This window comes from Salmo trutta, chromosome 14 (assembly GCF_901001165.1).
Source record: "Salmo trutta chromosome 14, fSalTru1.1, whole genome shotgun sequence".
Lineage (NCBI taxonomy): Eukaryota > Metazoa > Chordata > Actinopteri > Salmoniformes > Salmonidae > Salmo > Salmo trutta.
In genome coordinates this window covers 30,986,014-31,002,555 of record NC_042970.1, presented here as the reverse complement: position 1 = coordinate 31,002,555, position 16,542 = coordinate 30,986,014, and the positions used below count along the sequence as shown (strand labels likewise).

General features: G+C 41.6%; 1 protein-coding gene and 1 long non-coding RNA gene across 2 annotated transcripts; both read left to right on the top strand.

Moving 5' to 3' along the window:
- Positions 1 to 6,444: 6,444 nt before the first annotated feature.
- Positions 6,445 to 6,816, top strand: LOC115207094 (uncharacterized). Its single transcript, XR_003880911.1, has 3 exons — positions 6,445 to 6,506; positions 6,633 to 6,688; positions 6,771 to 6,816. It is a non-coding gene; the product is annotated as an uncharacterized LOC115207094 (long non-coding RNA).
- A 4,068-nt stretch (positions 6,817 to 10,884) lies between these two features.
- Positions 10,885 to 15,737, top strand: srsf3b (serine and arginine rich splicing factor 3b). Its single transcript, XM_029775279.1, has 7 exons — positions 10,885 to 11,010; positions 11,769 to 11,833; positions 12,071 to 12,281; positions 12,710 to 12,850; positions 14,568 to 14,606; positions 14,856 to 14,942; positions 15,132 to 15,737. Exons 2-7 carry the CDS (start codon positions 11,827 to 11,829, stop codon positions 15,157 to 15,159), a joined length of 513 nt encoding a protein of 170 aa, XP_029631139.1. The 5' UTR covers positions 10,885 to 11,010; positions 11,769 to 11,826; the 3' UTR covers positions 15,160 to 15,737.
- The last annotated feature ends 805 nt before the right edge of the window (positions 15,738 to 16,542 follow it).

Sequence of the window (16,542 nt, the reverse complement as noted above, 5' to 3'; positions counted from 1 at the left end):
TGCTTTATCTTGGCCAGGTCGCAGTTGCAAATGAGAACTTGTTCTCAACTTGCCTACCTGGTTAATAACCTGTCTGGGCTAGGGGGCAGTATTTTCACGGCCGGATGAAAAACGTTCCCAATTTAAACAGGTTACTACTCTGGCCCAGAAACTTCAATATGCATGTTATTAGTAGATTTGGATAGAAAACACTCTGAAGTTTCTAAAACTGTTTGAATGGTGTCTGTGAGTATACCAGAACTCATATGGCAGGCAAAAACCTGAGAAAAATCCAAGCAGGAAGTGAAAAGTCTGGGAATTGTAGTTCTTCTTTTGATTCTCTATCGAAGCTCCAGTGTCTGTGGGGTGACGTTGCACTTCCTAAGGCTTCCATTGGTTGTCTAAACCCTTCAGAAAGTGGTTTGAGCATTTTCCTGTCACTGGGCAGAGTATCGGAGCTCAGTTACTGAGTGGTCTGCCTGGCAACAAAGGGATTGGATATGCTCAGTCCCGTGAGCGCACCCCTCCTTCTTTTTCTTCTTGAATGAATATGCTATTCATTCTTGAATATTATCGCACTTTTACGTTAAAAATAGCCTAAAGATTGATTTTAAACTGCGTTTGACATGCTTCTAAGTACGGTAATGGAACATTTTGACTTTTCGTCTCTCGTTCCGCGCTCGCACGTTATGCCTTTGGATAAGTGATCTGTACGCATGAACAAAACGGAGATATTTGGACATAAATATGGATTATTTGGAACAAAAACAACATTTCTTGTGGAAGTAGCAGTCCTGGGAGTGCATTCTGACGAAGATCAGCAAAAGTAATACAATATTTCTAATACTAATTCTGAGTTTAGGTTGCCCCGAATTTGGCGGGTGTCTGAATAGCTCGCCGTGATGGCTGAGCTATGTACTCAGAATATTGAAAAATGTGCTTTCTCCGTAAAGCTTTTTTAAAATCTGACACAGCGGTTGCATAAAGGAGTAGTCTATCTATAATTCTTAAAATAATTGTTATGTATTTTGTCAACATTTATGATGAGTATTTTTGTAAATTGATGTGCACATTCACCGGAAGTTTTGGTGGGAATACATTTTCTGAATATCATGCGCCAATGTAAAATGCTGTTTTTGGATATAAATATGAACTTTATCGAACACAATACATGTATGTTTTGCAACATAATGTCCTAGGAGTGTCATCTGATGAAGATCGTCAAAGGTTAGTGCTTCATTTCGCTGTGTTTTGGGTTTTATTGACACATGTCCTTGCTTGGAAAATGGCTGTGTGATTATTTTTGTCTATGTACTCTCCTAACATAATCTAATGTTTTGCTTTCGCTGTAAAGCCTTTTTGAAATCGGACAATGTGGTTAGATTAACGAGAAGTGTATCTTTAAAATGGTGTAAAATAGTCGTATGTTTGAGAAACTTGAATTATGACATTTTGTTATTTTTGAATTTTCCGCCCTGATATTTCACTGGCTGTGTCCCGCATGTGGCCTAGCCCATAGAAGTTAAACAAAGGTGAAATAAAAAAATAAAAAAAGTGGGCACTGCTTATCATAGGGCGACATCAGCGCTCACCTAAAAAGCCCATATGCCACTGATTGAGAGAAATTGTAATTGTTTTGGGGCAGAATTATGTGAGGTTTTATGTGTTGTTGGAGATGTGTCTTGGACAGTTTAGCTCAGAAAATGCAGCCCTCGTCAATCTGCCCCCTAATGAGCGGGCCGGACTTAATCCCATCCTCCCAGGCCGTTGTCATGGAGCAGGGGCAGATAGGGTCAAAGTAGTGGAATGGGGTAGTGGGAGTATAGGTGGCAGCTGCAGAGAAGGACCTGGGTGTATGAGATTTTACTGCAGAAGAGTTAGTGGGGTGGTGATTTTTATTTTTATGAAATAGGGGTATATAGTGGTTTAAACGTGAAGGGTTAGTTAGTGGTCCAATATTTTCCTTTTAGCAACAGGAATAATGTAGATAAGCCGTGACTGGCCTCACACTTAAGTACAGTAGGTGGCAGTGTATGCACTTTAAAGTTGGATGCGATCCGCCAACCCAGTCCCAAAGAGGAAGAAAACGAGACAATGCTGAAACATCAATCCATGGGGGAGTCAGTACCTCATTTTAATTTGTGCTGAAAATCTAAATGAAAGAAAAGTTATCTTGCAAACTCAGCAGCTGTGGCGACCAGTCAGACCCCTACCTGTTTTGAGCCCTACCTGTTAAGCAAAAAAATTGCCTATTTTGCAAGTTATTTTGGCATTAATTCGTGTTACAATGTTAATGAAGCTGCATACAAATATGGCTCTTGAGCTACAAATGCAGGTGTTTCAGCCTAGCTCAAGCTTTCTGTGTAGGTGGGGCAGCCCGCGAAAGCCTGGAGCATAGGCTTTGGTAATTTTCTCTAGTTGCGCCGTGATTGGCTCAGTGTTCTATCACTCATGGGACACTGAGTCACCACAGAATCTTCAGGGAGAGCTAGGCAATTCAAGTCCCCTTGGGTGCTGCCATAGATTTACACTAGAAGTGCCCGTTCAAGAAGGCTCAAGGTCATTGGCCACAGATAAAATGATGTCAAATCACGTTATATCAAAATCTTAGCTAGCTAGCTAAACAAGCAGTCATCATCATGAATTACGTTGACAATCTACTGGCAAATTCTTTTCAATCCTTGTCATATGAAGAGAAATTATAGATAAAACGTATTGGTGCCAATAATAGGCCATTGGACATAAACATTACACAACCAGTTGGAAATCGCAAATTCAACAATGAGTGGTTTGGAAGGAATCAGTGGCTAACTGCGATGCAAAGCAATCACTATTTTGCTTTCCCTGCCTGATATTCGGTGGAGAGGGTGTGTGGTCCAAGTCTGGGTTTAAGGATTTAAAATATCTGTCTGAAAGGGTCTGTTTTCCAAGCTTGAAAGGATACACATTCGCACACAACACCATGGTCCAGAAAAGGTTGAATACATTGGCCATGCTATCAATACAGCATGAATTCTGCCAGGTTCAAAACAACTGGGAAATCTCAGACTTTGGTGCGTTTAAGATATCTGGAAACATGGAGGAAAAAAATAGCTCCGACTGGGAAAATAAGTTTTGAACGGTCATCCAACTTGGATTTCCAAGTCAGGAACTCGGGTCTTTTTCTCGTGATTCGACCTCGTTTTTTTTCCAGAGTTCCCCGTTGTCTTGAAAGCACCATAAATCCAGATGATGACAAAGTTTGCCCACAAGTACCGCCGCGCCACCTTCCTGTTCAAGTGAGCACAGCACAACAACTGTGAGTCCAAAAATAGGCCTATGTCTTGTATGCTACTACATAAATTATGTAATATGCCAGGGATATATGTATACTGTAGCTAAGAAAGTAATAATTAGTGTATGTTGTGTAGTAAGCTGTTAGTAGCCCATGTGTCTCACCCTAAGAATTTGTTCCCTCTCCCCCTCAGAACTTAGACTATAGGTCTACTGTTCTGACTTGGTGGTGCACATGTAGCCTATAGCCAGATTTAGAGAAATGTCATCATCAAATATTGTAAAAGCTTTCATTGTCTGCTTATATGCCCCAGTTATTTATCCTACGTTTCTGACTTGGTGTACAGGGAGAATACTGTAAGAACGGCCCATGTTCTGAATTCTGTCTTTGTCCATTTCAAAAGTGCTGAACAAATAGGCATGTCATCCGTCTGAGCTCGGCTGTGACCGAGAGACCCATGTGGCGGTGCACAATTGACCCAGTGTCGTCCGGGTTAGAGGAGGGTTTGGCCAGCTAGGATGTCCTTGTCTCATCGTGCTCAAGCAACTCCTTGTGGTGGGCCGGGCGCCGGCAAGCTGACTGCGGTCGTCAGTTTGACAGTGTGTCCTCCAACACATTGGTGTGGCTGGCTTCCGAGTTAAGTGAGGAGTGTGTCAAGAAGCAGTGCGGATCAGTTTCCATTCCTACAGTTTAGTATAGGCAGTCAGCAGATGGAGCTTGCATACTAAAGAGACCAATTGACTAACTGGAATGTGAAAGGGCTGTCACAAACAGACTTGCCTTTTGATCTTTCTAATGCGTAATTGACCTGTGGGTGAAGTTTTTTTTATCTTGAATGTGGCAAAAAGTCCTGCAGGTCACATCCTACTGTACATATTTCTTTATATTCCTTTGGAAGTCAGGTAGGATGATAATTTGGCTGATCTTCAGTAGTGGTGTGTGGGTAAAACCTCCAGGGAAGCCAAGCCAGGAAAAACAAGCCATATTACAACCTATGTGTTGTGATAATTGTGTTGTTTGCTCTATAACCTGTTAGTTCATATGCCTTGACAACGTTATATATAGGCCTAAGGCCGAAATAGTAAGAAGACACAGTGGCAGAATAAATTTAACAACAACTTGGTTTCATCACAAAACCGGAGGGCAACATCTGTCTGGTGAAGTCCACAAAACATATTGCATGTAACAACCAGTTACATGACCTACAGCATGACCTAAGCAAGTTAATGTTTCTGACATTTTCTGGCTACTAAAATACTATTGATAAAGAACCACGAAGGGTTACCCCAATGCAAAATAATTTATTTAGTCTCTCTGTGTTCGTAAATGTCCTTCAATTCGCAAGAGGCTGAATGTATCTCACCAGAGAAAGCATCCAAGCGAACAAAACAATGGGGGAGAAGGCCATGCAGGGGTAATCACTAGTTACCACAGCCACAAAGTCATAAACCCTGCCTATTTCTACAATTTATCTTCTTAAAATGTGAATTTAAACCTAACCTTAACCTTTACCAAACTACTAACATTATGCCTAACCCTAACCTTAAATTAAGACCAAAACGCTGTGGTAACTAGTGGAAACCCCATACAGCTCAGGGTGGAACCAATACCGTCAGTCAACATATCCGATCGTCCAAATATCCATATCCACAGACGATATTAAAGAAAATGTGAAAGGAGGCAGAGGGATTGAGGCCAAAAGGTTGATCAGTAGGAAAGAGGGTCAAAGAAGTGAAAGCTTATTAGTGACGCTGAGGTTTGAGAAAGTTTTGCCGGGAAAAGTACAGATTCCTTAGTTTTCACTGTTAGAGAATTGAGAAGCCCCTGACTGCAGTGTGCAGTTTGGGGCCGGGGCTCAATGTGTGCGGAGTCAAACGCGTTTAACCCGAACCCTTTCCGTCTCCTTCAAGGTCACCCAAGTTTAGGTTCACGTCGAAGGTATCAACGTCAACGAAAGTGAATCTTAAGTGAATCTTAATCGAATGTAACCTACATGGATAAAAATATAAACCATGGAAGTAAGTGAGACTGTCATTATGCATTTACATTTTAGTCATTTAGCAGACGCTCTTATCCAGAGCGACTTACAGTAGTGAATGCATACATTTCATTAAAAAAAATATATTCTTTTTTTTTCTCCGTACTGGTCCCCCGTGGGAATCGAACCCACAACTCTGGCGTTGCAAACACCATGCTCTACCAACTGAGCCACACGGGATCACATGTTATGCATAATGTACTTTGAAATATTCATGTAATACCAGTGCAGTGGTATATTTTTATATAACCAACAACCGCACCGATGTTAGCATAGCGTTAATTAGCACCCATTTGCACTTGAGCTGGCTAATTAGCAATAGCACCCTTTTGCACGTGAGCTAGCTAATTGCTTACAATCAGGGAATGTTATTTGGACAAATTTGCCTACTTGAGCAGTAAGCCTAGGTTTACATGTACAGTTATGTAATCGATTTGATCGTTAATTTTCTGTGTTTCTTCAATGTAAGCCTTGTTGTGTTTGGCTGGCTCTAAATGTGTATCGTTGATGTCGACGGCCATTCCCCAAGTTACATATAGCGAGTCTACACAGCCTGCACATAGTATATACAATAATGAAATTAAATACCTATTGCTTATTTTATGCCTTTCTAATTATCATGCCTTTTTTGTCTATGCTTATTTTCTTTGATGTATAGAGACACGTTAGTGTTATTGGAGGGCGAGAGTCACAAAATTAAAAAATGCAGCAGCAGTCAACTTCGTCACTGTCCCTTCTGCACATATAAGGCTGAACAATATATGGTCAACAACCACATCAGTCATGCTTCAGTGAGGCACAGAAGTACTATTTCTTTCTTTGTTTATTGAATATATTTAACATTCACTTTTTTTGATTTGCCCTATTTTTTTCAGTTACATCAGTGTATTTAATTTTATTTTAGAACTTGTTACTTTAATGTTATTCCTCTCTTTCGGAGTTCACAATCAGAAAGTGTGGCTTCAGTTGTAGAAATACGACACACTATTGCACAGCAACAATAATCAACAGAGCACAGTTTCGAGAAGCACCTGACATACCATCAGCATCCAGTGACCCCTCAAGAGCACCCAGAGGCTCTTAAATTCTCCTCAGTAGTGGACATAAGGTTTTTTGGGATACCCATCCGATTGTGTGATTTTCTTTTTCAAAGGAAGACATGCAGCACATTAGGCGATGGTGGTGCCTAGTTCTCCTGCAGAACTTTCCCATGCCGTAAGTCTTGAACATTATAAAAACTTTTCATTTGCATTCTTAAAATCACTTGTTTCACCGTAGTCAGACTGAGCTGAATATATTTTCATATTGAATGTATGTAATGTATGTCATTCACTCACTAAGGTCTGAAGAAGAGGTTGAAAAATCGAAAAAGGCGGCGAAAACAAAACATACTTCAGGTAGGAGGTGTCATATGATGGGTGGTATACTCTTAAACCAGTGTTTAAAGACTTAACCCCCCCCCCCTCGAATATATTTCAGGATGTAGAAGACGTCCCCCCTAAGAAGTCACAGCATGTCACATCAGCATCCAGCTCTGCAGGATCAGGTACTGTATAGGCTATTAGCTAAAGTAAGGTGACCTCTTTTACACACATCCCTAGAGGTTCCCTTACATTACTTAATGACCACAATCTGTTTTCGTTCTAGAGACGATACTGAAAACAAATTGCACGGAGAACTGGGAGCTGTGAACTGGGTATGTAGTCTACTGTGTGTAATGCTGAAGGCTTGATGCATGGTGAACTGGGAGCTGTGAACTGGGTATGTAGTCTACTGTGTGTAATGCTGAAGGCTTGATGCATGGTGAACTAGGAGCTGTGAACTGGGTATGTAGTCTACTGTGTGTAATGCTGAAGGCTTGATGCATGGTGAACTGGGAGCTGTGAACTGGGTATGTAGTCTACTGTGTGTAATGCTGAAGGCTTGATGCATGGTGAACTGGGAGCTGTGAACTGGGTATGTAGTCTACTGTGTGTAATGCTGAAGGCTTGATGCATGGTGAACTGGGAGCTGTGAACTGGGTATGTAGTCTACTGTGTGTAATGCTGAAGGCTTGATGCATGGTGAACTGGGAGCTGTGAACTGGGTATGTAGTCTACTGTGTGTAATGCTGAAGGCTTGATGCATGGTGAACTAGGAGCTGTGAACTGGGTATGTAGTCTACTGTGTGTAATGCTGAAGGCTTGATGCATGGTGAACTAGGAGCTGTGAACTGGGTATGTAGTCTACTGTGTGTAATGCTGAAGGCTTGATGCATGGTGAACTAGGAGCTGTGAACTGGGTATGTAGTCTACTGTGTGTAATGCTGAAGGCTTGATGCATGGTGAACTAGGAGCTGTGAACTGGGTATGTAGTCTACTGTGTGTAATGCTGAAGGCTTGATGCATGGTGAACTGGGAGCTGTGAACTGGGTATGTAGTCTACTGTGTGTAATGCTGAAGGCTTGATGCATGGTGAACTAGGAGCTGTGAACTGGGTATGTAGTCTACTGTGTGTAATGCTGAAGGCTTGATGCATGGTGAACTGGGAGCTGTGAACTGGGTATGTAGTCTACTGTGTGTAATGCTGAAGGCTTGATGCATGGCGAGATATAATAGTTGTGAAGACTTGTTGAGTAGTTATAGATATCACTGAAAACCCCTGTAGTAATAGTGTCTTTTGTTTGCATGGTGGTATTGTGAAAGTGGGGTGTAATTTGACTTGATCACTACTCTTAATATTTATTCTTCCTTTTTCTTCAAGGAAGCAGATGTTCTTCTCAGGGACAGCCTAGAGGCAGCAAGGTGGTGTGAACACCTAACATTTAAAGGCACCGTTTCCCTCCCAAGTGTAACTGGGATGGACAGGGAAGACGCATTACAACTCTTAAAGAACTACGGTTGTATGATGGAGGGGGAAGACCACATTACAACTCTTAAAGAACTACTGTTGTATGATGGAGGGGGAAGACCACATTACAACTCTTAAAGAACTACGGTTGTATGATGGAGGGGGAAGACCACATTACAACTCTTAAAGAACTACGGTTGTATGATGGAGGGGGAAGACACATTACAACTCTTAAAGAACTACGGTTGTATGATGGAGGGGGAAGACACATTACAACTCTTAAAGAACTACGGTTGTATGATGGAGGGGGAAGACACATTACAACTCTTAAAGAACTACGGTTGTATGATGGAGGGGGAAGACCACATTACAACTCTTAAAGAACTACGGTTGTATGATGGAGGGGGAAGACCACATTACAACTCTTAAAGAACTACGGTTGTATGATGGAGGGGGAAGACGCATTACAACTCTTAAAGAACTACGGTTGTATGATGGAGGGGGAAGACCACATTACAACTCTTAAAGAACTACGGTTGTATGATGGAGGGGGAAGACACATTACAACTCTTAAAGAACTACGGTTGTATGATGGAGGGGGAAGACCACATTACAACTCTTAAAGAACTACGGTTGTATGATGGAGGGGGAAGACCACATTACAACTCTTAAAGAGCTACGGTTGTATGATGGAGGGGGAAGACCACATTACAACTCTTAAAGAACTACGGTTGTATGATGGAGGGGGAAGACACATTACAACTCTTAAAGAACTACGGTTGTATGATGGAGGGGGAAGACCACATTACAACTCTTAAAGAACTACGGTTGTATGATGGAGGGGGAAGACACATTACAACTCTTAAAGAACTACGGTTGTATGATGGAGGGGGAAGACCACATTACAACTCTTAAAGAACTACGGTTGTATGATGGAGGGGGAAGACCACATTACAACTCTTAAAGAACTACGGTTGTATGATGGAGGGGGAAGACCACATTACAACTCTTAAAGAACTACAGTTGTATGATGGAGGGGGAAGACCACATTACAACTCTTAAAGAACTACGGTTGTATGATGGAGGGGGAAGACCACATTACAACTCTTAAAGAACTACGGTTGTATGATGGCCTGGATGAAGAGGAAAATATTCTCCTCAAGGAACCATTCATGTTCTCGTTCCAGTTACAGAGATTATGAGATGTTCTATGTGGAGGCAGTTGACAACAAGAAAATGTTGAGGAGCAGGAGTGAAGCCATTTTTGAGGAGTGGTCAAACCTTGTTTTTGTCTGCTGTGTTAATTGTGTTGTTTAGTAAAGATGACATAGAAGTCACCCGAGTCTCTGATCTCTTTACTGAAGCTGGTATAACTTAATGTACAGAACACATTCAGCTTGTCAGTATGTCTATATGGTATAGTCTGTCTCCATTCTCATGAGGAAAAGAAATAGCATTATAAATCAGGATAGGTAGTAACTGTATATATGCTCAATGAAATAATATAATTACAAAGTTATAACATTTATGAACACAATTTTAACAGTACATGACATACATAACAAGTCTGTTGTTCACAGCAACAATATCAGTAGCTTGTCTCAAATATAGCATGAAAGTGTTACATGTGCTTGTACCACTTTATATCATATTTCTTACAATCTTCAAAAATGAAATACGTTTGTATTCAACGTGTGCCTTTCACAAACGTGTGTGTTTGTATTCAGTGTGTGACTGTCAAACCTCAGATGGACAAAAAAAAACTGTGGACAGGGTCAAATGTGGATGGGGTCAAGCATTTACCTCCACCCACATTGAGCCCGCCCCCGAACTACACACTGCAACAACAACACAGAAATGGTGAGCGAGGTCAAACATTTGACTCTGCCCACATTGAGCCCCGCCCTGAACTGCACACTGCAGTCAGGGGTACTTGAGAGAATGTGACTCTTTATTCATTGCAGTGTTTTAAATGCCAAAGAATGGGACATGTAGCTGCTCAGTGTAAAGGAAAGAAAAGATGTGCCAAGTGTGGAGGGACACATTATTACAGTGAATGTGGAAGCAATGTGAAGGTTAAATGCTGTAATTGTGGGTGAGAACACAGTGCAGCATTTGGTGGATGCCAGGTACAGAGCGAGGCTAGAGAGGCTCAGAGATATAGGATTAGTCATGATGTATCGTATGCAGAGGCCGTAAAACAGATTGGTAGAACTACAGTGCGGACTGATGGAGCTTACATTAATGTACCTGTAGTAAGTGGACCTACTGTCGGGGATGGTGCTTCTGATGGTCCTGGCATGGTTTTGAGGCCTGTTCAGAAATCTTGTGCTCATGAATGTGCGGTGTCAAAGGACACTTTGATAATTAATCAAGTTGACTTCATAGCTTTTATTGGTAAGGTTATCAATACGACTCGGGTTGTGGAAAGCAGAAATGCTAGGTTGAGGAGAAGGAGAAGGATATTGGGGGTAACAGATGTTACTGTTGAAATGGTTATTTGACATGCTGAACAATGTTTCGGCATGATATAGATCAATTTTAATGGGGTTGGGGAGGTGTTTTGGGGGAGGGTGTGATAGAAGTTAGGGATTTATTTGGTTTTGAATTGTATTTTCATGTTAGTACAGAATCAGGCAGATCATGATTGATAGTACATTCCAACACAGTAGGTGGCGGCATGCACTTAAAAGATTGTTTGCGGACCGCCAGGATATCCTAGAAGTAGAACAAGAACATATCCGTCAGTTACGTAAGATGGATAGATGGTACACACGATCCATAAAGATTTCCGGTCTCCATTTTATTGTAGCTTGCAGATACAGACAGGCGGTTCGACGAAGGACAGGAAACGAATCGACTATCAGTGTTTGTTTTAAAATACATTACGGTAAATAACACCTCTAAATACTACAAAATGTGACACGTATTTCTATTTAGCAGTGAACATTGGTTCTTTGATATTTATTCGAACTTTCTCTTGTATTCGTGTTAGCTAGCTGGCCCTAGCTAGCCATTTCTTTCCTCAGGTCGCTAGCTAACGAGTAGCTGAAATGGCTAGACCAAACTGTATCGCAGCAAATAAATGATTGTTGCAGTTCATTTGCAATTGTACTCTATACAGTTATACTCTCTCACACGTAGCCATGGCATGTGCAAATGGTGAACTAGTCAGTACAGGGACTGGGGAGGGAGCCAGCAAATGTTGAGGGTTATCGCAGCAAGGCCCCTTCTTCCATTTTGCGTAGTAACGTAAGTGAACAAAGGCTGGAGGTGTGATTGGTGTTTACAAGCGTTACCTAGTTGTTTTACCCTGTTATTATAGTTTGTTATTGCAGTATAGCAGAACCAATTAGCTATTTCACGGAAATAAGAAATCTCGCAATGCATTTCCATGTGCTATGCATTTCCACACCAATGGCTTTATGCCCTATTGTTGCCTACCCCAAATTCAGCCATAATGATACACATCTGCTTGATTGTTATAAACACACCTGGCTGTTTGAATATGGGTTTAATTGTATGTGGAGGACCATTTTTATCTAAGTGTTATGAACAGACAATTGGCCTACTTGAATATACATTGTTGTTGTGATGTGTGGAAAATGTGTACTACATGAAAATCTAAATGGACAAATCTTCTTTCAGTTTCTCATTCACGTTTGCGGAGTATCAATTTTTGTTTTGAAAATTGAGGCCTGTTGAAATGGGAGGTAATTACCTACGTTTTTGTTCCTTGCATGCCAATACAATTCACATAATTAGAGGTGTGTGTGTAACAGAACTGCTTGAAGTAGCTTTTCTTGTTCACGTCTATCTGAATGCAATTGAGCCCCAGGTTCTTTTTACAGGTGCATGCCTTTAAAGTTAAGTAAATTTGCTGATAGGCTGCCTTTTTGAATAATGATTCCTAGAAAGCAAAACATACATGCTGTTTAATATTTTTAAAGATCCAGCCATGCACCGAGATTGCCCTCTCGACTGCAAGGTCTACGTGGGAAACTTGGGGAACAACGGCAATAAGACAGAGCTGGAGCGGTCATTCGGCTATTATGGGCCACTTCGCAGTGTCTGGGTAGCTAGGAACCCCCCAGGCTTTGCTTTTGTGGAATTTGAAGATCCAAGGGATGCAACCGATGCAGTGAGAGAACTTGATGGAAGGTAAAACCTAAGAACAAGTTCCTCTGGTGTAAAAAATAACTGAATGATAGAATCAGGAAATTTGAGGTCATTTTTCAGGTTTTTGTTCCTTGCATGCCAATACGCTTGACAGTTTGACAAAATAAATGCAGATAATTTCAGAGGTGTCTTCCAGAACTGTTGGAAGTAGAAGTAGCTTTTCTGGTTTGTCCGAATGAATTCAAATGATCCACGTGTGCTTTATACTCTGGTATAAAATAATTAATGACAGAGCCTAGTTTGCTTGGAGATCTTTGTTTCCACTCTGATATTTGGAAGGACTGACTTTTTGTTGCCACTTGCCTCCATTTAACTTCCTGAAAGGGGGTGAAACAAGGCCATGCATGCCATAATGTTTTGGTGACTGTTTAACAGCATGCTCTGCAGTAACACTGTATTGCTCTGCACAGGACACTAAGTGGTTCCCGTGTGCGAGTGGAACTGTCCAATGGTGAGAAACGCACCCGCAACCGGGGTCCTCCTCCATCGTGGAGCCGACGTCCTCGAGATGACCATCGTGGGCGTCGTGGTAGCCCGCCTGCCAGGCGCAGGTAACCCATCTCCCATACAGGGCTTTATGATAGCAATGCCCAACAGACTACTAATCCTTTTCTGTCCATTTTACTAGTTAAACTATTTTTGTTCCTGTGTCCTCTTTCCAAACGGCATCTCCTGTTTCGCTGCACCATATTGATAGTTTAGCACTGACTGTTTGATAACCCTTTTTACATGGTGGTCTACAGTGGTTAGTGTAATGTGGTGCTGAAGGCATGCAGTTTTCATCTTCATTATCATTGTTTAATGACTTCCGGGGTACTTTAGATCCAGGGGGTGGGTACTGTGTGAAATGAAGTGTGCTGATTTGTATGCCAAGTTTAAGCAATAAGTACATTTGCGTTTTCTCTACCACATGTTCTCTAAATTTGGCTTGCAAGCTTTTCACTGTTACCTGAAGCACTGAACGTGTTTTGGAAGTAGGTGATTCATATTTCAAACCAGTACCTCACTATGAACCGGGTGGGAGGGAAGCTTAATGATGCTAGGTTGGTTGTTTTTGTTACAATTTGAGGTTGCTTTTTTATTGACCATTTATATTAATAAAAATGAACCCCGTTACAGAGTCATCACCATGCCTCTTCTCACCACCCTCTGAGTCAGTCAACTAGTCCTCTTTCAGCATCATGTGACCATTGACCAGCGTGCCCCAATCAGCTTGGCTGATGTCGTGTCACATGGCCAGTCGTCAGGTTGCACCAGCCCATTGGTTCCTGCGCATGCAGTTCTCAGCCTCTTCCTCCTCCAACTTTAACCCAATCGGCAGCGGCCCTCCTCACATTCCCGACCAATCAGCGTTTTACGTCCCCAAATGTCTACACTGCAACCTACCAGCAGCAGCCCTCGGCTAACCAATAAAAGCAGGAAAAATCCACAGCCAGCCCCCATCCGCCAGCCAACTAATCACCTCGCAGCATCTGGCCAGTCCTTTTCAGCCAAATCTGCCTACCCGGCCTACAGTCTACCTCCCCTTCGTCATTTCTAGCTTGTTGAAAACCAAACGACTAGTAAGTTTTACCTGCTTCATACAGTACACTGCTGATTACAAATTTAAAAGTGAAGAGAAAGCTGCTTAAAAAAAAGGTTATCCTTTTTTATTTGAATCAAACAGGATTGGTATTTCTCCCTCATTACTGTAATCCGTTGATTTAAAGGGGAATGGACATTTTGAGAAACATTCATTATTAATCTGTGAAGGTCTTTCTAATTGTTCAAAGGAGCTATTCTGATCAATGCTTCCCCTGGTTTAGGTCGCAGTGGTCCCATCCTGTGTGTGCTTTGCACTTGTGCTCAATATGTAGTCTTGAATTTACTGCAGCATTGAGAGCATTCTCACCCAATTTTTGACCATTAATTATATTACAACCCTCCATTTTCTTACCCCTTCCCATTTGGTATAATTGCACTTCTCTTTCCGAAGCATTTTTTTGGTCATTCACTCAGCTGGCAGTTAACTAACCATGGCCTTTTATGGGAGGCGATGACTGCATTTCAGATTACAAATGCCTTATCTGCAGTCACCCATTCCCATCCCTTGTGGGGGGGTGTGTGTAATAGACATTAACTTGGTTCCCCTGTTTTTTTTTTGTTTGTTTTTAGTGGGGACTGTAGGGTTTACTTCAGGGTAATTTGGGGGTTGGATGGGTTTGGAATCAATGGGCCACCAATGTATCATGCTCTGCTTTTAACATCCTCTTATTCCCCCCTCCCCAGATCCCCACGTAGGAGGAGCTTCAGCCGCAGCCGAAGCAGGTATGTTGACAGCCATTAGAGATTGTAAAAGTTAACAGCCGTACTGTGGGCAGGTAAGATCAAGACAGATTAGTTTTCATGGACTGAAGGACCCAATTTTGAACCTTGTGTATGGTTATGACAAGTATTTAAGACACCACACCCCAGCACAGCTTTCCAAACTTGTCAATGATTAGATCCTCTTGTCAACAGGGGCCTCTGTAAGATTCAGGTTGCTTTGGTTAATTCTCTTGTTCCTTCTGTATGCAGGTCTCTCTCCAGAGACAGGAAGAGGGAGAGATCTTTGTCCCGGGACAGGAACCACAAACCCTCAAGATCATTTTCTCGATCAAGGAGGTAAGCAGGAGGGGTTTTAACAGACAGCAATAATTTCTTATCTTGTCTTAGCAACAGTGAAACCACTTTAGTTGTGGCTTTTATGGAACAGTGACAGGCCAATGGTGTAACATATTTTTGAGGGAGTGCATGAATGCTCCAGGGGAAGTTTATATTAACATTCTGGCTTAACTGTTTTCGCCCTCGCAGCCGCTCCAGGTCTACGGAGAGAAAGTAGGGAAATGCATGGCAGTCGAGTTTGAAGGTGAAGAAGATGAATGACTTTTTTTTTTTTTTTTTACAAATATTTTAGCGGTTTCGTTTTTGCTTCTCTGTGACATGTAAGGTATCCAATTCCTCTGTATTTTGTAAATAAGTTGGGGTGCAGGTGTAACGCATGACTAAAATGGCTGTTAGTCCTGTTAATGCCAAGATATACTGTAGTTGTCCCTAAGCAGTATTCCATTTCATCAATCATTATAAGCTTCTCTGTATTTGTCCATGAAAGTAGCAGCTCACGGAAACACACCATTCTAAATAGTCTAGTGCTCAAGTCATGTTCCATGTCAGCAAGGTTAGTGTCTGGATGTGGTGGAAGGCTATGGTCAGCTATCCTATTGTCGGTTAATATACCGATATGTTTTCTAATTGACCTCTAGGACTTCCACTATTCTTCCAGTTCCTGTTGGTAAAGGTTTGTCTTTGCAAATAACGGCACCCTTATTTTGACAATAGCCCACTGTTTTTCTTTTCCTTGATATTTGTACTATTTGTTATGTTCTCTGAATTAAACTAGTTGTAAAAAGGCTTCTTACATTTCTTTTGTGGCAGTTTCATTAAATGATTCATTCTAAAAATAGGAAACAGAACTCAAAGGTGGTCTCATGTTGACATCCTGAAGCAACTAGAGCAGAAAAACGCCGACTACTACTCAATCACAAATCAATGGGAAATGCTGGGCATCATTATGACATTAGGCAGTGCTTACTGTATATTTGATGTGCTATGTGAACCTTATTTGAGGTCTGAAAACATGAGACATTTGAGCAAACATTGTCAGAACAACGTTTGCTCTTTGTATGCACACATTTTGGGGGTATTCTGAAATGCACCACAATAGGTTACTGTTGTATTGCATACCTTTATGGCCTCTAGTTACACATACACTGATTGTACAAAACATGCTCTTTCCATGAAATACTGACCAGGTGAATAATGGTGAACGCTATGATCCCTTATTGATGTCACTTGTAAAATCCACTTCAAACAGTGTAGATGAAGGGGTGGAGACAGGTAAAAAAAAAAATATATATATTTTTAAGCCTTGAGACAAGGATTGTGTATGTCATTTAGAGGGTAAATGGGCAAGACAAGATTTAAGGGCCTTTGAACAGGGTATGGTATCAGGTGCCAGGCGCACTGGTTTGAGTGTGTCAAGAACTGCAACGTTGCTGGGATTTTCACGTTCAAGTTTTCTGTGTGAATCAAGAATGGTCCACCACCCAAAGGACATCCAGCCAACTTGACAACTGTTGGAAGCATTGGTGTCAACATGGGCCAGCATCCCTGTGGAATACTTTAGACACCTTGTAGAGTCCATGCCCCGATTGAGGCTGGTATG

What these genes read in the sequence shown, in the direction of transcription:
- srsf3b (XM_029775279.1), top strand. An exon ending in TTCAGCCGCAGCCGAAGCAG is followed by an intron (nt 14,607 to 14,855) that starts GTATGTTGACAG and finishes TTCTGTATGCAG; the next exon opens with GTCTCTCTCCAGAGACAGGA. An exon ending in TCATTTTCTCGATCAAGGAG is followed by an intron (nt 14,943 to 15,131) that starts GTAAGCAGGAGG and finishes TCGCCCTCGCAG; the next exon opens with CCGCTCCAGGTCTACGGAGA.